A 25,408-nucleotide genomic window follows, 5' to 3' on the forward strand; every position below is an offset into this window, starting at 1 on the left:
CCAAAAAGAATAGACACTAATTTAACTGTATACAGAATTTAATTTAACTATAACTATACAAGTTTCAGTATATTGTCCTGTTCAAAAACTGCTTATATATAAAAGAAAAAATACTGCCAAAATTCTAACGCATACTTTACAATTAAATGCCCCAACCTTCTTTCTACCCCTAATAACCTCAGACTAGAGTTGCAGTGTTCAGATTGATTTATGTATGGATGAAAATTCCCTTGGTCGTAAGTGTAGTTTCTTTATTACCCATGTTTTTTTTTGCACTACCACCAACACTGGACTCAAAATTAAGTTTTACAGTATTAGCAATAAAAACTTTGATGAACCTTGTAAGAAGAGAATTCAGAAAAAGATTAACAACACTTTTTACTGCATTAAAATATGTTACATGTCTCTAAAAAATAACTTATGCATTTCTGTGCATTTTCTCCTGTTTATTACTCTGTCACATTTTACTATAGTCTCTGCTAAGTTCTTTCTTTGAACACTTGAACAAATGAGTAGTAACCACTCTTATCAGACCATTTAAACTCAACTCCTTTAAGTTCTCTTAGAACACAAGAGTTTTTGAAGCAAAAGGTGTCAAATAAGGTTCCAAGAATTTTTATCATTACACTCAGTCAAACAAGTTAGCCAAAAGAAAAAGACAACTTTTTTTTTTTCTGGTATGACCACTCAAACCCTACCATTCCTCCACTTTCTATTGTTACTGCATTTAAACCTCCAACATTCTTTACCTTGACTAAATAAAGGTTTCCGTTTAGTTATTTACTGCACTGTTTTACCTAGTTGCTGTCCAGGCACACTGAAAACTCCCCACTACACTGCCAAGTCTGCAAATCCACCGTTCCAGTTAATGGAAGTCTAGGTCACTCAAAACCAGAATTACAGTCGGCAATTCTGTTTAGATATACCACCTGATGTGGTATTATGTAATTGCATCACAAATCACTGTAATTGAATGCAAAGTAAATGAAACTTGAGTTTATTAAGCTTCCAATTTCTGGGAGGTCAAGAGGAACTAGAACTGCTCTGGACAACAAAAGAAAATAGACTGTGCTTACAGATCATTTTCTGCCAGATTCTTTCTTTAGGACCACTGTTTTATTGTTGCCCTTTCTATTACATGGGGGGATGTACATATTATCAGGTGTTAATAAACGGTCAGTGCCTGTACAATACATTCTACAACTGAGCACCACTTTCCGTAACTGAACAGGCAAAGAAATTACACTGAACATCAGCATCTGGCAGTATTTCTCCAAAAAAAGTGACTAAAATGGGTTTAAATTGATTAACACTATTAAATCACATCTAATATTTGATACTACATGATTTCATTACAGCTATACGATACAATTATACAAAATGTGTTAACATCAAAGAATACAACCAAAATTAAGATAGCAAACAAAACCTATATAACTTTTTTTTCTTTACAGGAAAATACTTTTGAAGTATGCATGTAACTGCCCATTCTTTTAAAGAAAATCTACCGCAAGCAAGTTATCACCCTCCAGAAAATCACACATAGCATTACTACGCATATCCCCAAAAAGTGTACAATATGCACACTTGGAAAATACAAAATTAAAAAAAATTGTAAGCAACAGGTGAGCTTCATATTTATAAGAATGTGAAAAGAAGTCCAATTTTAGCACTGTTGTATAAAGAATTGTCTCTTTTGATGCGAGTTCATGAGCTGACCCGGCCAGTTGGGGACGCACTTTACAAAACACCGTGTTCTTGAAACGGGGTTACATATCAAGGTAGAGCATCTTAACAATGTCACCTTAAAGTTTTTTGTGTGATTTCTCTCTTTTTTTTTTTTTGCTTTTTATTTACTACTTATCAAAACACGTCCTTTAGTTTGTAAGGTTCTTTTTTTTTTTAAAATTCTTTCCTAGAAACAATATACAAAGGGGAGGCGTATTTATTTCCAATTCGTTTTCCTGCAAGACGCTTTTGAGTTCAAGAATGTTCTCCTCCAACTTTCACTGGTTGTTTTTGGCCTTAGCGTGTGTTAAGATGTGAGATTTCAGGTTAGTTGATTGCGCAAACTTCTTATTGCAGCCGTCAAATGGGCAAACGTAGGGCCTGTCGCCAGTATGAATTCGCACGTGTGTGCGTAAATTGAAGTCCAGTGAAAAACGCTTTCCACAGCCTTCAAATGTACACTGTTGAAAGGAAAAGATGTACTCTGTTAGCTAACAAAACAGCACACGTTTCCATCGTTGATTAGAGCAATATTCTTCTTTAAATCATTAGACTGCACAAACATGAAGTCAGATGCTGAAGATTATTATAGTGAAGCTGCGAGCATCATCTGTGAACTGCACCAAAAACTGCAATACTTAGGTATAGATACTGAAGTATACTATGTATATTATATATACAATAGTATATCTATTTTCAAAGAGGAACATAACTAACTTCCAGCTTACAAGCAAATGCTTTCACTAAAATCACCTGTGCATCTGAAACAGGACTTTGTTACACTGTACTACAAAACAGAAACAAGGTTTCACATCAGCATTTTCCCCTTTCAGTGACAATTTGAAAGATTTACTCATTGTACCCACTTTACTTTTAAGATGGGCTTGAAATAAAAAGGAGGGCATGTTCAGTAGTAAATACTTATATTGACCGCAGAGGATATCCAGTGTACACATTTAAGTGAATTCCTGAGGACTGCAAATCAAGTTTATAAAATACTTTATTTAAAAAAATAATTAAAAAATAACATATCTTAAATGTGTATTGGAGAACAGAGATATGCTCAAGCCTATGAACAGCTGTAAAGAAGATTTATAAGCAGTATCATATGAAGAGGGCAGGGGACCTCTGGTGGCAGAAGCCCACGTGACTTGATATAAACAGAAAGAGATTTAGTGACTCTCATAATTTTGCTGAAAACTGATTAATATCCTCTACTGAAAATCAGTATCCTGAGTCAACTGAGCAAACAGCCCCAAGTCTCAGCTGTCCACAAGCACTAAGTTGAAAAGACGATGAGGAGAAAGAGACATTTTCTTAATTCAATAGTAACTGCAACCTTCATTGTTAAAGTAACTTCACATCTTATTTTGAAAGGCATCTCCCATGTACATATGATCTGGCAATTTCTAACAGAAGTCCACGGAAACAGTGACATGACAGACTAATTAGCTGAAGGGGACTTCCAGTTTCTAAGGTGATCATTCATTGCCTGATCTGATTTTAGGAAAGACACAGTATCCCCAAAGTCCTATGGAAGCCAGGTTACAGTTACAGCCTACATGTATAAAGGGTGGTACTTATGCCTGGGGGTGAACAATACCTGAAAGGGTTTCTCTCCGGTGTGAACTAGCTGATGTCGCTTTAGTTTTGAGCTCTCCACAAAGGCCTTGCCACATTCTGCACATACGTGTACTCGAGGGCCATGAGTGTGCAGATGCTTCCTCATGGCAGAGTTGTCCCTGAACATCTTTGTGCAGCCCTTAAAAAGAAGAGTGAAACTCAATTAGTAGATAAGCTAGTTCTCATGAAGAAGGTTTTATCTGCTACAGTACAAGCATATAAAATGCTTTTATATCCTGAACACTTTTATATAAGTTGGCCCTGAAAAGAACATCCATTACATTTATTTTTAAAAAAGCAATACAAGAAAATTAATAATTTGAAAAGCTGATAAAAAAACCTAAACACAATCCCAAACATAAAAATCTCAAACTGTCTCCTCACTTAATACTATGAGCCATGTGCAGTCAAAGGAATAATAGGACAGTCTCATGAAGAAAATGCAGCTCTGATAGAAGCAAATGAATAAACCAAACAAAAGCACACAATGGTTTTAGAGGAAAAAACAAACACAAAACAAAAAACCAAACAAAAAAACCCCAAAAGACAGAATGAATTCATGGATACCTACGGTGTATTCTTCAATGTGCTATATTCTGAGTACTACTACAACATATTATATAGTATCTAATATACTACAAATTATTCTCTAGTACCAATTTGTATGTGCACCACTCCATCTCCCAACATTCTGTCATCTTCCTTCTCATTTCTGAGAAAAAATGGAGCAAGAGGGTTGGTTTCCAGCACACAACTTACAGAAACTACCTTGTCCAAACTGGCAGCAGCAGACTGATCACTACCACCTTAAGACAGAGTGCCACTGCTACTACAGTTTAAACCTACAGCGTGATACTGGGCAACTGAATAAGGTGAGAGAATCTGTTGAGTTAGTGCCAACTCAGCCTAAAAGCAAACAATACATTAACTCAGCTACAGCATCTGAAGTCTTAACCTGTGGTCCATGCTGCATCAACACAGGAATATTGCTTTTGATTCCAGAGTGTGTTTAAGCCAGCAGTGACCTGAGGCTCTCTTTACTTAATCCTTCTACTTGTTTTTTTTTCACCTTTTAATGACAGTAAGTATATCTATCATATGCTTTAGAAATGTCTTCCTCGAGGTTCAAAATGCCTCATAAAATCCTACTAACAACCATAAATTCTATTTGTACTACAAGTGATGCTTGTAGTTTAGACTTACATAAAACTAGTCTACCAACATCACTGTGTTATGAGGCATAAAATTTAACAGCAGAACCTAAAGGAACATTAAATTGCTAATATTAAATTCTGCAGGCTTCTTTTTCAAAAGTAATACATTTGAATATGCCTTATTTCTTAAAAAATGCGAAATGTCACTTTCAAGAAGAGTTCTCCCTTCAGGGACTAGAATTTCTTCAGCTAATTTTGAAGTACTGCGCCATCATTTGTTGCATGTAGCAGAACTGGCAAAGCAGCACCAAAATTAACAGACCATCAACTTTTTTTGTATTTATTTCAAAGTCCCTGCTTGCCTCCAAGAGCAGCAGTTACATCTACAATATATTTCTTTTTTTAACTGCAGTCATAAATGCACAAAGCCTAGAAACACTAGAAGACAGAAAATGGAAAGAAAAAACATTCTTTTTTTCCCCCTGTTCAGATGAAGTTGAAGCTATGAAAGAGTAAATCAAAGAAATGAAGGCAACATTCCTTGGTATTGTAAAGAGTAACTGCTCCTGTATTTCTGAATACTGCATTATGATAAAAACATGACACTTGTAGAATGTGGAGAACTGGAAATCAATTTAAGCACAAAGAGGAATTCAGAATTCCTTACACCATGGCAGTCAGAAAGTAGCCCTCTATTCATGCTAATGGGTACTATTAGCTATCTGCCCTGATTATTTGCTTAGGCTCACACTTAATCTAGACCAGAAGTCAGCAAGATTGTATTTGTCTTTTTTTGTGACAGGCTAAGTCAGCTAACAGAAGCACTACAAAAGCTGGATAATGCAGTAAAGACAGATGCTACCAATCTAGGTGACTGGCAACATTTATTCAAGACAGAAGCTTGAATGTGGTTGAGAATCATACTGAAAAGCTGATAAAAAAACCTAAACACAATCCCAAACATAAAAATCTCAAACTGTCTCCTCACTTAATACTATGAGCCATGTGCAGTCAAAGGAATAATAGGACAGTGGTTCAGAATCGTATCTCCAAGATGCCTGCTTCTCAAGATGATGCACCTTCCAGCTCTGTGGAATGTAATTCAGAGTCTTCCAATAACGCTGACTTTGGCATCTGCACCATAAATTGCTGATTCCTGATCTAGACTCCAAATCTGTCATAGTTTCCAAGCAGAGGATATATAGATCTTAGGAACGTACTTTGAACAGCTTTCAGAACATTCTTTCAAGTATGTATTCTTGGGTGTCGGGAAATCACAACAGTAAAACCAGCATGTTAGGGGCTGTGCATCATGGTTACCAGAAGATTAGGGATGCACTAACCTTAAGACAAGGAATGGGAATAATATATTATTCAGTGAAAGGTTTTTAAGGAAGCCTCTAGAGAATAATAACTAAAATACAGTTAACTGAGTGTAGTCTATTAACAGCAAGATATTTTAGTTTTTTATTCTCAAGAGAAAACATCAATACAAAATTCTGATCTACAAATTACTGTCTACTCATAAACTGAGCACTTCACTTACTTTGTGAGGACAAGCTATCGTTCGTGGAGCATCATCTTCTTTAATTTTTCTTGGTTTCATTCTTAAAGATAAAAAAGAGAACCAACAAACATCAGTATAAAAACATTAGTAGACAGCTCTTCTCCTCTAAGTGCATATATAATGAGCACATTTATCCCTTAGTGTTACATGCATCAGTGGTACTCACTTTAACATTTTCAAAACCTTCATAATAATAATAACAGTATAATTTAGGATTTGCTTTTCCAGAAGGACCTCTCAAATACAGAATAAGACATTTAATGCTACCTTCTTAATCCTCTATGTGGAAATAGAAGCTTTTTCCCTGACTTATACTAATTGTAAGTAGGAGGTTTTGTTTGAAAACTCCATTTTTGTTGTGCCAGTACCCATGTGGTCTGTTTAGCTTCACTTCCTCTCCATAGGACATGAAGGAGAGAGTAGATGCAATCATTCTTCAGAACTTTCACCACACACAAATCTTCAGAAGAAAACTCTACAGATGTGGGGAAAGCAGGAATCAGGCAAGTTGTGGAATCTACACAGACAACTTAGACAACCATTACAACCACAGAAATAGTCATTTATTCTTACTTTAAGCTACTGTGTACACAGATTCCACTCTTGGCAACTGACAATCAATCACCTACTTACTCTTGGTCGCTGACAGGGATCTTCATTATTACTTTCTGGGTGCCACTAATCTCCACTCACTGCATAAGGAGCCCAGCAAACTATTGCTTGTATGTGCTAGGTCTATTTAATACATAATAAGACTCTTTGTAGAAAAAAATCTTAGAACAGTGTTGTCACAACAACCACCTGTCAGAATTCAGAAGAGCCAGATGTGTGACATCACTCTGGGGAAGTGAACTGCACTTTTAGCTATCTTTATTTCTCAAACCTGTAGTGCTGTCTCCAAAAAAAACAAAAAGAGAAGGCTTATCCCCACCTAATGGCAGAGGTAGGTAGGTGTAAATAAATGCACCTCACACAGCTGGAGATTGCCTTAGATAAGTAACGAATTTTGCACATTCCCAAACCTTGCTGTAGAAGCAGAGCTAGTCTATTCATGTGGGTTATTGAACAACTTTTCCTGATAATACAGTACAAGATAGTTCTGTGTGACAAGGTGGTTACATATCATATCTGTAAGTTAAACAAAAGGTTTTCTGGTGTACTTTAGTCTCAACTAAACAGAGACGAGTGGCTTGAAATAAAAAAAATAATTGGAATTAATCAGAATCACTATTCTTAACATTAAGAAGAAGTGTCTGTTGCTACCCAAGACAGTTTTAATCCCCATGAATTCAGCTCCTGGAAACTGATATTGAAGAACAAGGTTGGGGGAAGAGATTTCCAAGCAATGAATACATGTACTTTTTCCCATGCATTTTTATTAATTAATCTGAGCCCGGTTAAACAGCAACTTCTAAACATTTAAAAAATACTCAAGAGCTGTAGGAAAAATAAGCTAAAATCCCTCTAATCTGACCACATTTTTTTCTTTGCAGGCAGGGTCTATCTTCTTTGGTACTGTCACACTCCCATGTCTATGGCTGAAATCTGCTCTTTCACCTGCCTCCCTTCACGTGGACTGCTGAGAGAGGACAGCAATGAAAGGTCTTGAAAGGCTGAATTAAGGCAAAAGCAGTGAAAAAACTCCCTGAGAAGTCCTGAAGACCCAGGAAAATATTCTTAGAATTGCCAGTGGAGTAATATGTGATGGACTAGTCTCCTATGGCTCTGCCAGCTATCACTGGTCCCTCAAATCTGACTCCTTTCAGAACTACAGGTGTAGCACAGTTCCACACTCATAGTACTGCAGGTACTGAGACTACAGGAAAAGCTTTCTTTACAGTACCCCTACAGAAAGCTTCAACTACCCTTTGCATGGGATTGTCCTTATTACATCTCTGTGAATTTTAAAAACAGGAAAAGACACAGAAAGGAGCATCTGTAATGTCAAAACGGTCACACAGCAGAATGATCTGACAAGATGGGACATGAGAGAACACAGTGTTATGATTAGAGAACAAACACCCTTAGGAGACAAAGTTGGTGCCAAAACCATCTCCTTCTATCAACTTGTTAAATATAGTCTGAGTCTTCCCCCAGCCTCAAAAACAAAAGCAAAAAATTCCTAAACCCAAGGTTAGTGTTCATGACTGATCAGAATGACTAAAACCACTATTGTTCTGAAGTCTTAACTGACCACCTTTAAAGGGAGCGACTAGACCAAAAAAGGATTGCTAACAACAGATGTGGCAAATAGCTTTAGTGGGCAGCACCTGTATTTTTACACTTTGCCTAAGATCCTACTGATCATTGTGTTAAATCCTATTCCTGACTCTTGCATTTTGCCTCTGGTATTAAGTCAATCTTTGAGAAAGAAATGTTGCAACGGTGTCATCTCTAACAGGCTGCTGAGGTAGAGGGAGAAGGAAAATACCCTGGGCCAGTGTAGTCAGGGAGCCTGAAGAACCAACTGCAGGTGAACTGGATGGTCAGACATGGGACAGACTGGAGCATCAACATACACCTTATATTTTTCAGTTCAGTGCCTGAGCAGGTACATAACATTATAAACGTCCATTCTGGAATAAGCTGACTTTTTAATTTTCAAGCTTGTTTCTACACTCAGGATTATCAGTCCAGCCAGTGTACTTGAACATTTAGTCAGAAAATGACAAAAAGTTCTAGCTAATAAACGAGCAGATTTTAAATCATCTCATTTTTCATGGAAGCATGGCAAGTGGGCAACTTAAGCCTAAAATGTGGAACAAGACTGTGCTTATGCACAGGGTTCCATAGACAGCCAAGCTAATCAGCAAAACAGAAGCACACACTTCGACAGGAAGAGGTGGCAAATGGTGTCCAGGCTGTATCTCGGTGCCAGAGGCAGCAATAAACTGCCGAGCCCTTTACAGACTTGGATTAAAGGCATGAGGGCATGTACACCACAGGCACAGCTACTGTAGATCCTTGTGTCAGCAATGTCATCTTGCTCACAAGGCTGCAGAATCCATATGGACAATCCCTCAAAGAACTCAAACATATTAGAAAAAAAGATTTTGGTCTTACTTTAAAATTAACTTTCTGCAAAAGGAGACCAGACTAGAATCTGGGCTGCTGATCTTAATTACACTGTTGCAGGTAGCTCTTGCTGGTGGCAGTCAGACTTTTGGCTCCCACCAAGTGGAGCATCTCTGCCAGCTCCATCCAAGTTTTCTTAGCCTGAAACATTAATCATAAACAGAACTCTAACAAATATAACTATTTAAGGCAACTACAGACCCACACATTAATACTGGGGTGGAACTTCTGAAACACTCTCCTTTGCAGAAAATCAATTTACATGGCAAGACCAAAATTTTCATTTCTGCAGTAAATTTATATGGCCATGCTAGTAGTAGCTAACTGTGAAAATTAGGAAGTGTACCTTTTGGATCAAGGTACTGGGACACTGCAATTAAAGGCTAAGTCTTAACTTGTACTGGGTGGGTGGAGGGAAGGAATGAGTGACAGCAGAGGGAGAAGGAAGGTGTGCAACCTTACAGCTTTACAGAATAAGCTTCATAAAAGCGCACACTCCTATCCATGCATAAGGAAGACTGAGTGAAATCACAACAACTCAGTTTCTCAAAATAAAGCAAGTAACACTGTCACTGTGCAGTATGTGAAAGTTATATCTAATCACCTCCTTTCATCTACACATCTGAATTGAAAGTACTGTACCCTGACAGAACCAATCCCCACTCTGCCAATCTCCACAACCTATATGCTCGTCCATAGACCCAATTTTAAAAGTTAGCCACAGGAACAGTGTTAAGGCTAGGAATAAAGTAAATATAACTCAAAAAAAAATAACAGTATAGAATTTCCTCCTTGTTTCGAAATCTCTCTTTTTGCCGCTGTTAAGAGCTCTGTGTTCTCACATCTTTTTTTCTCCCTCCATACATAAATCTAACCTAAACAGCATTACACTCTCTCAGGCAACTCCTTTGACACAACCTAGAGGTCTCTGATGACAAGTAGTGATATTCACCCGTGCTGATGACCAAACCCCTAAGAACAACAGTCAGACATGGCAGAAATTATTCTCTCTCAGCAGTGTTACTGCCACTGCTGATCTGTTCCCTCCTCGTGCCATTCCCTTTGTGCTGCCCTGCTGAGCAGAACTAACATGAGCATCATGGCCCTGTGCTACTGCAAGAGTTCACTTGTGCTGAAGAACTCCTGAAACTGGCTAGACTGGCTTTTGGATAAATAGATAAAAGGGGAGTGGCACAAGGTGTCCCAGCAATCTATGTGCAACCCAAAAACCCACAGCCAGTATCTTAACCGCGCTTCGGTCAGTTAGGTAGAAAAACGTCATAAAAAGTTCTTTCACTCCATCATTCTGGCAAAAATAATTACTAGGTTTGTTCCAGCTATGAAGGATATCATATGTGTAAACAGGGAGAGTGACCTTCGCAGTGTGGTACAGAGCAGAAGATTTCCCCTCCCCTAGAAGAGCACTCTGGGTAAAGCAATTGTCACTTTACTGCCCTTTAAGCTTCTCTGCAACAAGAACAAAACCAACACAAAAGCATACACCTTATAAAGAGGCCTAAGTCATAAATCTGGGTGACCAGAATGCTTTGTCAGTTTTAAGAAGGGTGTCCGATTTCAAACGCTAACGCAGTTTCCTCTCCTTTGCTTTCTAACCGTTTGGAAAGCGGATAGAAAGGAAGGGCAGTTCTCACAATGGCTCTCCCTCAGAAAAGATACCAAGAGCACCAGAAGATAAAACCACGGAAAGTAAAGTTTTTACCATCAAGACCCATTACTGTGCCAATTTCCCAGCTACAGAATATTCCCTTATTTCTTAGTTTTACTGATGTCTGTTTCCTGCTGTCTCTAGCCAGTTCTACAGCATGGATCTGCCTGGAGAACAAGAGGGAGGGAGGGGGCAATCAGGGTGTAGCCGGTTGTTGTTAGTGGCTTGATTTGAGGGAATTTGCCACATGCCCCCACTAGAAATATCCCTGCTACCTTCCCAAGCTTTTAACACCAAGCAGTTATGATTTCTTCACAGCTAACTACTGAATTACTTGTAATCAATTTAGACTGGAATGAAACATTTTATTCCACTTGAAAGAATTTCCATTGTCACAGTCAAAGGTATGAAATGAAAATACGGTAACTTATTAGGTTTTATGTCTTTCTGAGCACATCATTCACAATTAACATTTCACATTTTGATATGATTGTCTCAGAGAAATCCACCTTTTTTTAAACTGCATTTTTAAAGCATGCTAGAGAAAATTCATGACTCCTAAACCAGAATGAAATAATCTGTAAAAGGTGATAAACTGCCCAACTAGGTATAACTTATGGTAATTCATCTGTGCACTACTGAACACATCTTAATGTTCTGACACAGCTTGTTTATTCACAGTGTTTCCAATGGAATCGTAGATTGCATAAAAGCTTTTCCAGGAAGAACCATAAGAGTTCCAGTTAAAGGATCCAGATTCCTGCTATGTGACTCAATGACAAATACACTAAACCAGGTGGTGAAAGACAATTGTACCACAACAGACAGTCGCTCTGGAGTCCCACTGACTTCAGAGCACTGATGGTCACTGCAGATGCTCAATTACTACAGTTCCAAATTATTTTTTTAAGGGCTGAAGAGCTACAGACGACTTCAAGCATCAAGTCCATTCCTGCACTACCTTTCACTTACTATATCATGATCATAACACACAAACCGTGCCCAAAATCTACTACCACTAGAATTCAAGCTTTGTTTAAGCTTAACCTCTGAAATTTGTTCCTAATAATTGATGCCTGGTTTTCAGTAGCTAATTTCTACAAATGTATGGTGAGATTCTTTAAACTACCTTAACAAAAACAAGAAAGCAAACCCAAATAACTTTCTGTCAACTACACAAAGCACACTTAGCATACAATTCTACTAGCCAGTTCACACTTCCTTATATGAGGACTGTCAAAATTCTTTTTCCAAGTAATCAAAGTTTTTTATTCAAAACTTTACTCAAGCACACGAAGCTACTTAACAGGTTTACAACTTTCAACTTCACGTGCTGCTCAAAGTTTTCAGAATTTTGAAATTCTGAACTGTAAAACAACCAGCAATGCTTGACAATTTCAGATAAATTTACATTAAACACATTCTTTTAGCATGAAAAACTGGTTCCTTGAACCTCCAAACCCAATCCCACACATGTAAACCCAATTTTTTCCTCCAGCTTGGCATGCAATGTTTCTGGTGATACTGCACACAGGAAGATCAAAGAGACAACTGAGCAGTGGTTTGGAGATATGAGTGCTTGAATTCATCTTACTAGACCCAAACAATATTCAAATTCTAATACACCCATATTCTTTATTCTCAGAAGAATAAACAAATGCAATGATTAGAAACATAAAAAAAATTAAAAATAAAATGGTTGTGTGTTAAGACAAGGGTGAAAGTTTGACAGTCATCAATTCTGACCGAGAAATCAAAAAACTTTCCTTAAAACAGAAAACGCATTAAATTTTCATGTATCTAAAATTAAGCTATCAGAACAATTTTTCCTAGCAAACTTGGGGATACTGCTAAAGGATATGTCCCCCTAAGTTGCTTGTTCTACCATCACATACTTCTCACTGAAGTGAATTACATTTTATCTGCTGCACAGAAATATATTAACAGAAAAGGGACTGTACACACAGACCTCAATCTTTCCATCATCTGCTACGAATTCTAGCTCTGGAAATTCCTAGAACATTCCACTATGAATATAAAAAAAAAAGTGATAATTTTAAAATACTGCCAGCAGCCACCATTTTCTCTATAGAAAACTAACTAAAACATTTTACAATATTCAGAAATATGCCGACAGATCTTATAGAAGTAGTCTGGTCATTTCAAGAAGCCCAAATCCTGGTAACCATTTCAAGTATTCAAACCAATCTAGAGAAAAAGTATTCAGTATCTACATGGAGAACAGTCTGTGAGAAACTATTTCCACTTCCTAACAAAAGACAGCTATTCAGTACCTCAGTGTTTAACAGAACCAAGAGTTTCACCATGTTTTAAAATAACATATAATAAGTAGAAATATGGAACGTTTTAGAATTAGAACACTACAGACACTCAGGAGTATCACTTAAACATTTGCTTTCACAAAAAAAGTGTATGAACTTTTCAGCAGGTTTTAGAGAAAAATACATTAACTTTGATGAACAACAGTAAAACAAGAAAGAGCTGTATCATTAGCTAGAAGCTCTCATCACTTTAGATAGAACCCTGTTTTCAGTTGTTTATGATCTGCTTTTAAACATTTTCAGATCGGATAGCCTGAAGCACAGAGCAAGACCTGCAAAATTATTTACTAGCCTTCAAAATTCATTGTTCAATGGCTATACTGAAAAAAACTGTGGGATGAGGCCGTGCCGTCATTCCTCTGGCACAAACACACTACAGAGTAACAGGAAAAAACTTGTAGAAAAGCAGCAAGATCAAAAAGGTGAAACAGGAATAGATGCTGTTTCACTGAACACCAAGATCCATGAAGCCAGACCAGAACTTGTATCAACAGTCCCTGCCATCTAGTAACTACTAGGAAAAAGGCACACTTCTGTACTAGGTGACCTAGGAAGTAGAAATACCACCTGCTCTAAGTGCCAGAACTGTGCACCAGAGCTCTGAAGAACAGCCAGCTGCTAAAAAATGAAAATTAGTGTGGCTTTACACGTACATTTTGCTTTCAACATGGGTAAAACTCGTAGCAGCAGCTAGAGAAAGCTATGGCTCAGATATGTAGAGACACAGCACCAACGCTGCCCCTGCACAGAGCAGAGCAGAAGGGGAACGAGCCAGCGCGGCAACGGCAACCCCTGCGTGGCACTTCCAGGGGCCGGAGCGACCTCGCGGTTGCCCTCTGGTGGCCACGGGTGGCCCCGAGCACCCGGTACCAGAGCCAGGGCCCTGCAGAGGACACTTTTCGGTACCCCCAGAACAAGTTACTCCACCTCCATTTGACAGTCAGTCACCTTCTCACTCAGGTCAAGGAATTGATATGTAAACGAAGGACAATACTGACTTAGTAGAGGAAAATCCAAGCAGTACAGTTACCAATTGTGACTGCAATTATCAGTGGCACTTCAAAGTGCACAACACGTGACTCTGTGAAGAAGTTGTTAAAGACCTCGAGCTTAAGAAGCAGGTAAAAAAAAACAGTAAGTGACTTTACAAACTAAATACTGTAGTCTAGCTTTTTAGTACTGAATAACCTGAATGTAGCATTTCACTTACTGGATCCTTCAGTGCTCAGGATTTTAAGGCTACTCACATCAAAAAAATGTTCTGTCATGTAAAATCAAAGACTTGATAGGGTTAGAAGGGACTTCTGGAGATCATCTAGTCTAACCCCTGTGCCAAGGAAGGCTCACCCAGAGTGATGCAATCTATCCATGTATTTAGGTCCTGTCTTGCCCAACAGAACTAAAGATCAGAAGTCACTGAAGAAGTGACTGCTGAATATAAACCCCACTTCCTTTAGTTCAGAAGAGAGCAGCTGATGCTAAGTCCCTTGTTTTAGAAGATAATTAAATGGAACAATAAGCCATACTAAATCTACCATTCTGCCTAACAGTTTCATAATTAAACCTGTGAAAAGAAAACCATTTTAGTTTAAAGTTCCTTTCTTCCTACTTACCTAGCAAATTCAGCCAGTTGCTTGGGGTCCGAGAGGTCAATGCCAGGTATTCCACCAGGAGGAAGTTTCTTCCCTGTCATGTACTCTGAGTAATCTGGAGGAGAATTCTCTCCAATGATCTGCTCTTCCACTACTGTTTCATGGTCAATATCTTTCTTATCATCTGAAATACACAAAATATTGAATTCAGTACCTACTAAAGATCAAAACAGCATATAAGTTATTAGGCTGCATCTCAATATAAATTCACTAATGCTGCACATTTAAAAGAATACACTGCACTTCCAGATCTCCATCATAATTGTGAAGAACAAAAAGACAGTTACAGCATGGAGAACACAGGAAGAATACAGTGGGTGAGGAGAAGAAGCAAAAGTTGCATATCTACTTATATACAAATACAGAAATAAGTAGAACAATCTTATAAATATTGGCTGCATTTGAAAGACAATGTACTTTTCCTGAAACAATGCCTAAATATTCAGTTCCCCTAACTCTTCAAGACTAACCTTCACCATACCCTCTCTGATACTCAACAGCAATCCGTAACTCTGGAATTCTATCAGAGGAGTGGCAGACACTTACCCTATGATGTCAAGACTACTGATCTTTACTTCAAGTCTTCAGACCCCTTGACCTCCAACAGAAGTGTCACAGAGGGACAAGAAATTTAAAAATAACTGCTAATGTGCTTCAGCACTTGCCTGTAAAATTAAGGTTTTTAAACACTTGCAGACTGGTCTGAAAGAAAATAAAAACTTAATCCTGTGTCTCCCTCCCAAGGGGGCTTCTTCCTTCTGTGGCAAAGGCCAGCCTAAGGTCCTTCCCACTCTACTATGCAAACAGCAGGCTGGAATTATTCAGAGCTTTGATCTACAAGCCAGTTAAGATACTGCTATTTTCTCTGCTCTAGAGCTCCTCCTACGAATTTGTGCTCAAGGACTGCAGTGAAATCATGTGTAAGACCTGCTGTTGCTGTCTACTCACATTTAGACCTTAGAACATACAAGACACAATCTTTTCTCTCTCCTATTTCTTTTGTAACAGAAATCGAAATACACAAAAATTATAGAGAATAGAAACATCCACCTATGTTCCTCACTGCCACACCAGGAGAAAGACATACACAGCACCTATCCTGTTTTCCACCCTCAAATACACCTAATGCAAGAGATGTATATATGGTTGTAACTGCTCAGCTCAATGTAATAAACTTGACAGTACATTACTTCTCCTACTATGTGTATGGGGGGCAGATTCTGGAAATTATTTTATACACAAGAGTCTTTACAAAAATAACAGGAAGTTTTATTTTACAGGTAGTGTTTAAGCAATGAAAACACAAGGTGGTGGGACAGAAATAGTATCTCACCAATTAATAAGAGATAGGAAAACATAAGGCAGAAAACAAAAGAGGAAAGGTTTTGGGTTCCTTTCCCCTAAACAGAAACACAGGAAATAACATTAGTCATTACTTAGTAACTCAGGCTAGGAGAGAGAGGACAAGATATATGCAAATAAAGGACATATACTAAGCACAAATTTGTATTCAATTTGTAATGCCTGCTTTCAAGGTTTGCCACCGAGCTATTTCTAGAAATGTTACTGCTAGTTTGGGGTTTAATCTGATCTACCAGATCAAATAGCAGTTCATGTATATTCCATGGTGAAAGAGGAAAACAGACTCCAACGCTGCAAAGACAGAAGTGTAAATAAGAAAATACTCTCTGCAGCATTAAATCCAAAATAAACCTCAAAATCCACTATTTGAACCTTTTTTGTTCTCATCTAGTTTTCTCACCACACAATGTTTCAGCCTCTTCCAGTGCTTTAAAGAAAGCAACTGAATTTACTTTAAGCGAGGATTATATGTTAAATTTTACAGCACCTGAAGGAGTTACAAATTCAAGTCAAAAAACCTTCAATTTGGCAACATTTTTTTCTTCTAAACAGAAATTTGAAAAAAGATTATTAGCAATGCCTACACAGGCAGAAAAGACATGGAGCCCAGAAGGGCACAGAATTTCTGTAAAGCTAAAAGCAATGCCTTCTCCATGCTGTAGACTAGAATGAGATCAGCTGCCTTCAATGTAACCATTTCAACAGCTACCTAGAACTTGCAGTTTGACTGTTTGATGACATTCATAACATAGACAAGTTTTCATTTCCTGCCTTAGATCAGATGCACAAGTCAACAGGGAAATTTTGTATACATTCCTAAAGATCTTCTTTCCTTCCCTACTGTAAAGGCTCACTATTCCACAGTGCTTTCTTGCTATTTGAGGACCAAACTGAAAGTCAGCCTTCAGTGTCTTTACTTCCCAAAAGCCTGCCAATAGAAATCAGTTCTACAGCTATTTAATTCCACAGACTACTGGAGCAAAACACAAAAAACTATGAACATATTGATTTGACAGAGTAGAAAATAAGAGAAACTATTGTTTAGTACATTGAGTTACGTGAAAATAAAAAACAAGCACATTTTTCCATACCAAAAAACTGCATCTCTACAGCAGCACACACCTCCACTTCTAAAAGTGAATTTAAACCAAAGCAATAAAATACAAAACAGTTACCTCCAAGTCTTATGTCAGGCTAATACTTCTGAAAAAGTAGCAACAGATTTCAATAGCTCTTTAGTATCCAGACCATCCTAGTTACAGACCATCCTATGACATTATCAACTCACTAGGAAAACAAAACAAAAACAACGCACAAAAACCCCCCTCGGAGGAAGTTTGGAAATGGAAAAACTTTACTAATGTCCTCTGTGCATAAATTTAGTTTATTTGTGATGCCCTACCAACCTGGACTAGGCAGCTCAAAGTCTGGAGGGGTAAAGTGCAAGCAAACTTTCACTCAGGCTGACAAGTTAACCAATAATTCTCACTGCAAACTGGGTAAGTTGATTGATGTTTTTTGCCTTCAAGCAAATCCTGATGCCCACTACAGGCAAATTACTTCCCGCTTTTCCTCTCATGAAGCACTGGAGAATCAAACATATTGCATCCAAAGCAAGGCAAAACACAGACACAACCCTGAAATTACAGTGACACCTCTGGATAAGTGCAGTACAAATAAGGCACGGTAACTCCATGCAGTTTATGCCCAAGCCAACCTAATGTGGATGCCACCCATGCAAGCTAAATATGGACAGAGCCATGGAGCCAGTCAGGAAAAGGAAATTAACTGCTATGTACTATCTGATCCACTGTTTTGTCCCTTAAAACCACTTAAGAGTAGAGCAAACTCAAACATAAGGCATTCTGCTTAAGTGTGTATCTAGCACTATTCTTACAGATCTAATGCAACTTTCTGTTATGAACTTGGAACACAATTTTAGTCCCCCTCTTCTGAAAGACAGAGAGGATCTGAACACATCAACTAGCTAATCACCATCTTCACAGAAACATTCACTACCAGTCACTGCAACAGCTACGTCCAATGTTCATCTATCTCATAAAGCTGTTTTAATACTGTTTTTAATACTGGTTTGTTAGAGACACCACAGATATTCCCCTACATCCTTTTATGCCAAATTACATTAAGATAGGTGTATAGTTAAACCGGGTTTTTCTATGCCCCTTTTTAGAGCACATACCCAAACATTTCATGTTGTGTCCTCCCACCTGCACTGCTATCATGCCCTATATACAGGCAGCACACATGTCGAACTGGATCCACTTAGGCCCTTCAAAGCAACTACTTCAAACATTTTTTTACTAAGATCAGTGAAAGTTCCCTGTTTTAGCAAGCCATGTCTTTTGACTACTGGTGAAACAGTCAGAGGTTTTAAGAGAACTAAAAGTACCAACTGAAGTAGGAAGAAGCAAGATTACTGGGATAAAACTAGTAACTGCAGATTCAATGACAAAACATGGTAGAATCTGTTTCTCAAGACTTTATTGATCATGCTTTGCCTCTTATTACCATGCTTTCTCCATCTCTTGCAGCTTTTCTGTTGCACAGAAAATCCATGCACCTCAGAACCCCACTATTTCATGCATTTCTAGACTAACAGCTAGCTCCAGCTGACAGCTCTGGAACTCCCCGGTTTTCTAAGATGACACTCTTAACTCTCAACCCAAGGAGCCCTGTCAATATTTTTGCCTCAGTTATTCTTGATTTTAGCCATCGTACTCCACTTTGAGATCCCCAAATCCTGAACCATCCTTCTCCTCCTCTATTACCAAGCAGAGAGAAAGCACTAGTATTCAATTGGTTTTCCACTGTGGAAAACAGGGTGCCAAAGGGAACTCAGGAGGTACACCTGGCAGCAAAGCAATGAGACCTGATCCTATAGCTTCCTCCTCAAGGTACCAAGTTAAAAGACATTCTACTTACCAGCTAAAAGGATGAACAACATTTAAGCTTAAATTTTCTTTTTATGATCACACAGTTAAACACACTGGCTTTTAGGAACAGCTGAGAAGCAATTACATGATAAAGGATGTATTCAGCAACTGAGCAGTACCAAGGCACTGTCATAACAGCTTGGTTATTGCTACCACACTGCAATCTCCCCAGGCAAATTAGTTCATTGGTCATGTTTGGAGGCAAAGAACTGTAATTAGCTTGTTAAATAATACAGTTATTTAGCAGACACTTCTGAATGTTAAAATTCTATTTTGCACAGTATGTCATTTTTTAACCTAATCGGCTGCCAGGTTACTTTCCCTCTGACGTGCCTTGCATACAGATGGAAACAGGTTCTTCTTTCCCCCTGTCACCCATCTCTTATTTCACACCACTGAGACATGAACTGACAAAAACAGTACATATATCAATAGTCATCATCTGACTTCAGCATTTATGAGACACTGTGCCGAAGCACTATGACCTGAATGGTCAGCATATGAGCAACTCAAGCATCCCAGGGAACGATCCAGCAGCAAGCTAGAGGATTCTAGTTTGAAAGGTGGGCTAAGAGGCAAATTAATTGAGTTATTTTAGATGGTGAAACACATGTATGTATTTCACTTTCAAAACTGAAAATACATTTAAAATAGACACAGGAAAAGGTCCATCTTATCACTGGAAAAAACATCAGGGCAGACTCAATACTTACAGATACCAGAACCCTGTATCATAGTCTTAATCAGAGTGAGAAACAGATTGTCATCTTAATATTTTAAAGGAATCAATCACTTTCTGCCTCCATTATGAAAAACTTTCATATAAGAATCTCATTACCTATCTGTCATCGTAAAGCATTTTGGCCATTTTTGATACAGGTCCACAACTGAACAAAATGATTCATCTATCATTTATACTATATAAGACAACTGGTCAGACAGCAGATGGCTATTTTTCTCACCCCTGCCATCTGATGAAGTAAAATGAAAACCCTCCTATATTTTTTGAGACATTTGAGTTTTTCTAAGAGGTTTTGAAAAACTTTCTAGAAATCCAACATGAATGCCCCAAGCTTCCAAATGTGAGTCCACAGCACAGGCTTCCTGGATGATCAAAAATAATTTTCAAACCCTGCACGTAACTTCTGCATCTTTGTCTTTCCTATCTAGGATACTTGAGCAGTTTAACATCTGTGGACAATGTCTGGTTGTGCTATTTCAGTCTTAATTTGTAGACTATGCTAACAATAATAGTTTAAGTCAACACCTATTTCAGGTTTGAAAGCTTGACAGTCATTACCTAGAAGCAGATGTAGTTACACTAATACTTTTTCCCCACTCAAAATTAAGCCCCAACTGCTTGAAATTTCAGTATTTGGTGCAGCCAGCATTTAAGCACCACCTTCCAAATGCTCCTGCATGTAAGAATCAGTTTTCCAAGCACCAATGATTGTGACAAAATGATTTCTCACAATCCTTCCTCACCCCCATTGCTATTGTGCACCCAACCTGGAGAAAGTCACTAGAGACAATGATTCAAGTTGAATCCAGCAAAAGCACTAATAAATTCCACTTGATAAAAACAATTTTTCTAGTACAAATGGGATGTCTCTCTTGGAGAGCACCATTAAGTTTAAACAGTTTTCTGACAAATATTAGGACAGTATAAACACACTACAGGAACATGATTGAAGTATCCACCAGATAGACCTCTTCAACCCTTTCAGAAATATAGCACCTTTGTTCACTTCTTATTTTCACACATGAAGAAAAACAAATAATTCTATTCTGAAGATCTGAAAAGCTGATCTGAACTAGAACAAAGCATTCCTGTTTCAAACTAAACACTTTAATTGTAGGTCACAAGTTTGATATCACTATAGATACCAAGGTGATAAGAGAAGTTATGGTAAGTTTAAATCGTTGCCAACAACAGTACTGCAACTTCTAAATAACCACATAACAAGACGAGGACTAAGTAGTCCCCTTTAGTCACATTGCTATATATTTCACAGATTATTTCTACACATTTCAAAAGGTGTTACAAGACATGTTATACTCAATTTCTGGACAAAGATTTATGATTGGTTAAATTTGGTACCACCCATGTACAAGCTAATATAGTAGCACCAGCAAACAGTAACAAGGAATTAATTCACATTGTCTTCCCACACTGTGGTGAGCAAAGTGCCCTTGGTTCCTGATTCAAAAACCCATGCACAGCAATATAGGGCTCATTGTTGTATCTTAATGCGTGGCCTTATTTACTGTTCGTCTCTTGATGAACTTCTTGCTAAGCATTTAAACCAGTCCATTACATCAGTGTGCAAGCAAGTCTTTAATTATGTTAAAAATATAGATGCAAAACTGCTATCTGTCTTCAAAATAAAGTATGCCTGATTCTGCAGGGAAACTTTAGCACTACTACCTTTTTGCAAGTCAGTAGTTTTGGTTTGTGTATTTTTTTTTGCATTAATTTACTCTGGGGGTTTTTTGTGGGTACTTGGGGTTTTTTGGGGTTTGCGTGTGTGTATCCCCCTGTCCCAAGTACTGTTTCTTTTGCAATTTTTCTGGAAATTTTTCTGGATATTTTTTCTGGATTTGCCCTCTGAAATTTCAGGGGAAAAAAAAGATAAAGTCACAGCATTTAACCACTTCGGGCCACTTCTGTAACATTAAATAAGTCACATATGAGGTGTAAGAACCTGTCCAATACGCTCGGTAAAATGTCACAAGATCTCAACTGATCAGGCTGTTTGAAGCTGGGGGTGTGTGCATGCACTCACACGAGGAGAGGAGGTCAAACTCTAAGACTGTGCTTTCGCCCATATATTTGATTTTGCTTTTGGAGGGGCTTTTTTGGCATTAGAAGTGAAATCAGACTAGTATTCATTCTGCTGCACCATGGATATAATTGAGTTGAATATAGCAACGCAATTCAATCTCCAGTAAATTATAAGTGGATATCATTCCCACTGAGCTTGCATGGTCATGCTCATAAAGAACAAAACCACCAAGATCAATAGGGCTATCCCTGATGTAAAAGCTGTGTACATGGGAAGAGAAGCAAGTTTATTGATTATACACATGCTTCACTTCAGCCAAGTAATAATCAGCATGCAGAAGGTCTAAGGAAGCATCCTATCAGGCACTCTGAATTTCCGAGTGCAAATGCATGCTAGAAATTGTCAATTGATCTCAGCGAGGTCCTGTATCCTGCCACTTCATGAGTCATACAGCCACTTGCATTCAGCTACCTCAGGCAGCAGCCACAAGTCAGAAAACTATAATAATTTCTATTATCTTTTATGTTTCTTGGATGGTGAGTTCTAAGAAAAATACCAGCAAGGGAATTTAGTCAGTTTTCACACAGTGACACAGAAGCATACAAAACACCATCCAACTAAACATTAGTTGCAAAACTCTTGCATGTTCTTTTCTGTTCATCAGGAAGCAAAGAACTTTGATTAAACTGACCGGCCTACCAACTGACTACACGTCAATAGTGTCAGATACTCTGTCAAACTTGCTAAAGTAATCACCTGTATTTAAAAAGAGAGTAAAAATCTGAACCACCATGCTTGCCACCTTTTCAGGCAGGAGAATTCAGTCATCCAATACATTTTCTCTTCTACACTTGCCTTTCTAACAACAACTGGTCATTTGCAAACATCACAGAGTGCAAACATTTTAGACATCACTACACACTTTTAAAAATGCAAAAGAGCACAGAATTTACAATATGCAAGACAGATTACCAACCTACTATTCAAAGAGCACGCACCAATTTAAACGTTACATGAACTCATACTATTTGACCGCTTTTTTCCACATTTACATAATTTAAGGACAGAACTGTTGATGACAGAACCTTACTGCCAGCAATATATTTTAGTAAAAAGAAAAAATAAAATAAAATAAAGTGGGCAGGGCAGGTACCAAGTCAGGTTCACTCCAAGTCCCAGACACTAAACCCCTTCAACAAGATTTTATTCCCTTTAAAGGACACTCCCACAAAAAAAAAAAAAAAAAAAAAAGGAAAAAAGGAAAAAACCCTTCTCAAAAAAACCCTTCTCAAAAAAAACACAATCTCACACGACACGGACTCTCTGCGCCTATTTAAAGATTCAGACCTAGGCGAAGGAAAAGCTAGACGGTTTGCGAGCGCCAAGCAGCAATTGCCCCTTTCCTGCCCGCGGCTCGCAGGGACGGAGGTCAGCCCCAGGGCCGCCCCTCCGGCTGTCACCCCCGGCTCCCCTCGGGCTCCGCAGGGACGGTGGTTCGCGGCCGCCCCCTCCGAGCCGGCGGGAGGCGCGGGCAGCCCCGCGGGGGCGAGAAGCCGCTTCCCTTCGCCGGCACCGCCGGCTCCGGGCGGGAACGCCCCACCCACCGCAGCGGGCCGGGGCCGGGCGGCCCCCGGGCGAGCTGTGCACGGTATTTCGGGGTTCGCCGCCCCGCGCCGGGGGAGCCGCGGGGCCGGGGCGGGCGGGTCTGTGCCCGCACATCGCGGTCATGGCCCGGCGCACACGCTTCGCCTGGGGCCGCGGGCCGGCAGGGAGAGGAGCGGGCCGGCAGAGAAGAACCGGGGAGGGGCGGCGGGCTGGGGAACGCGGGGGGAGAGAACGAGGACAGAGGGCGGCGGCGGCGGCCGGGGGAGGGGAGGGCGGGCGAGGGGCTGGCGCGGAGCGGGCCCCGCGGGGAGCGGCGGCGGGGCGGGGACGGGGGGAGCGCGGGGAGGTTCGCCCCGCACCCCGCCTCCCCCTGCTGCAGAAACTACGCCATTGCGGCCTGGCCCGGGAGCCGGCGGCGCTGCCGCCCGCCCGCCCGCGCACCCCCCGCCGCCGCCATCTTGGCGGCCGCCGCCATGTTTGCCTCCTTCCCCCCGGCGCGGCCGGGCCGAGCGGCGGCGGCAGCGCAGACCCCGCCATCTTTTCGGGGAGCCGCCATACTTGCCCTGGCGATGAACATGGCGGCGCCCATCGCACACACCAAAACATGGCCTCCCTTCAAAACAAAACTGTCCCGGCCGCGCCGCGCGGCCGCCGGCGGGGCCCACGGCCCGGGGAGGGAGGGGTCCCGGCGCGCACTTACCCGAGGCCCACATGGTGACCGAGAACTCCCCCTCCAGGGTCTTGATTTGCACCTGCTTCTGCTCCCATTTCCTGCCGCCGCCGCCCTCGGCCCCACCGCCGCCTCCCCCGCTCAGGTAACTCTTCTTGCTGCTCTTCTTGCCGCTGCCGCCCTTCTTAACGCGGCCTCCACCGCCGGCCGAGGAGGAGCCGCCGCCTCCGCTCTTGCTGCCGGCGGCGGCCACGGTGACCAGGGTCTGCTCGATGTACTCGTCCTCCCCGGCGGGGGCCGGCACCGGGATGAGGATCTGGTCCTCGAACCCGTCGTCGGCCCGCAGTCCGTCCGAGTCGTCTCCCCCCACCACCTCCTCGCGGGTCTGCACCAGGATCACCTCCTGGTGGTGGTGGTGCAGGTGGAGCTGCCCCCCGCCGCCGCCGGCCGCGCCGCCGCCCGCCCCGCTGGGGTCCCCGTCCGACACCAGCGGCTGCAGCGCTATCATGGGCTGGTGGTGGTGGTAGTGATGGGGCGGGTGGTGCGGGCCACACTCCTCGCAGCATTCGTCCTCCTCCTCCTCCTCCTCGTCCTCCTCGCCGCCCACCACGGTGGTCTCGATGGTCTCCACCGGGATGGTCTCCACCTCGATTTCGTGCAGCTCCACGATCTCGGCCGGCATCTCCGAGCCGTCCGTGGCGATGTACAGGGTGTCTCCCGAGGCCATGGCGAGGCGAGGGGGCGCAGAGAGAGCTCCGCGGGCGGCGAGGGGGCTCCGGTCCGCTCCCCTCGGCGGATGGTGGGGCTCGGGCTCTTCTCGCCTGCCCTTCTTCTCCTCCTCCTCCCCCTTCCACACAAACACCAGCGACGAGCAGCACCGACAGGCAGAGGGAGGAGGGAGGCAGGCAGCGCCGCCAAATCCCGGCCGCGCTCCCTCGCGAGATCTCCGCCGCTGCCGCCGCGACGGGCCCCAGCCCCGGGAGGGCGCTGCGGCCAGGCCCCGCCCCCTCCCCACCTGCGCAGCCAATCGCCGCGCCCGCCTCGCCCAATCCAGTGAAGTAGCCAATGGGAGCGCGCCGTGCCGCGGCGCCCCGCCTCCTTTGGCGGCCGCCGGCCAATCGCGGGGCGCTGCGAGCGCGGGGCGCGCCCCGGGACGCGGAGCAGCCAATGGGTTCGCGGCGGCACCGCCCCCTCCCCGCGCGGGAGCGCCGCCCGCGGCCCGCG

General features: G+C 41.2%; 1 protein-coding gene across 1 annotated transcript; it reads right to left on the bottom strand.

Moving 5' to 3' along the window:
• Positions 1 to 1,831: 1,831 nt before the first annotated feature.
• Positions 1,832 to 25,190, bottom strand: YY1 (YY1 transcription factor). The gene is made up of 5 exons (XM_051769597.1): positions 24,215 to 25,190; positions 14,769 to 14,931; positions 6,052 to 6,112; positions 3,332 to 3,490; positions 1,832 to 2,189 (listed from the first exon to the last, which is right to left on the bottom strand). The coding sequence occupies exons 1-5, from the start codon at positions 24,909 to 24,911 to the stop codon at positions 2,007 to 2,009; spliced, it is 1,263 nt and encodes a 420-aa protein (XP_051625557.1). The 5' UTR covers positions 24,912 to 25,190; the 3' UTR covers positions 1,832 to 2,006.
• Positions 25,191 to 25,408: the final 218 nt, after the last annotated feature.

This window comes from Manacus candei, unplaced genomic scaffold, assembly GCF_025592945.1.
Source record: "Manacus candei isolate 608988 ecotype Guabito, Panama unplaced genomic scaffold, ASM2559294v1 h1tg000109l, whole genome shotgun sequence".
Classification (NCBI taxonomy): Eukaryota; Metazoa; Chordata; class Aves; order Passeriformes; family Pipridae; genus Manacus; species Manacus candei.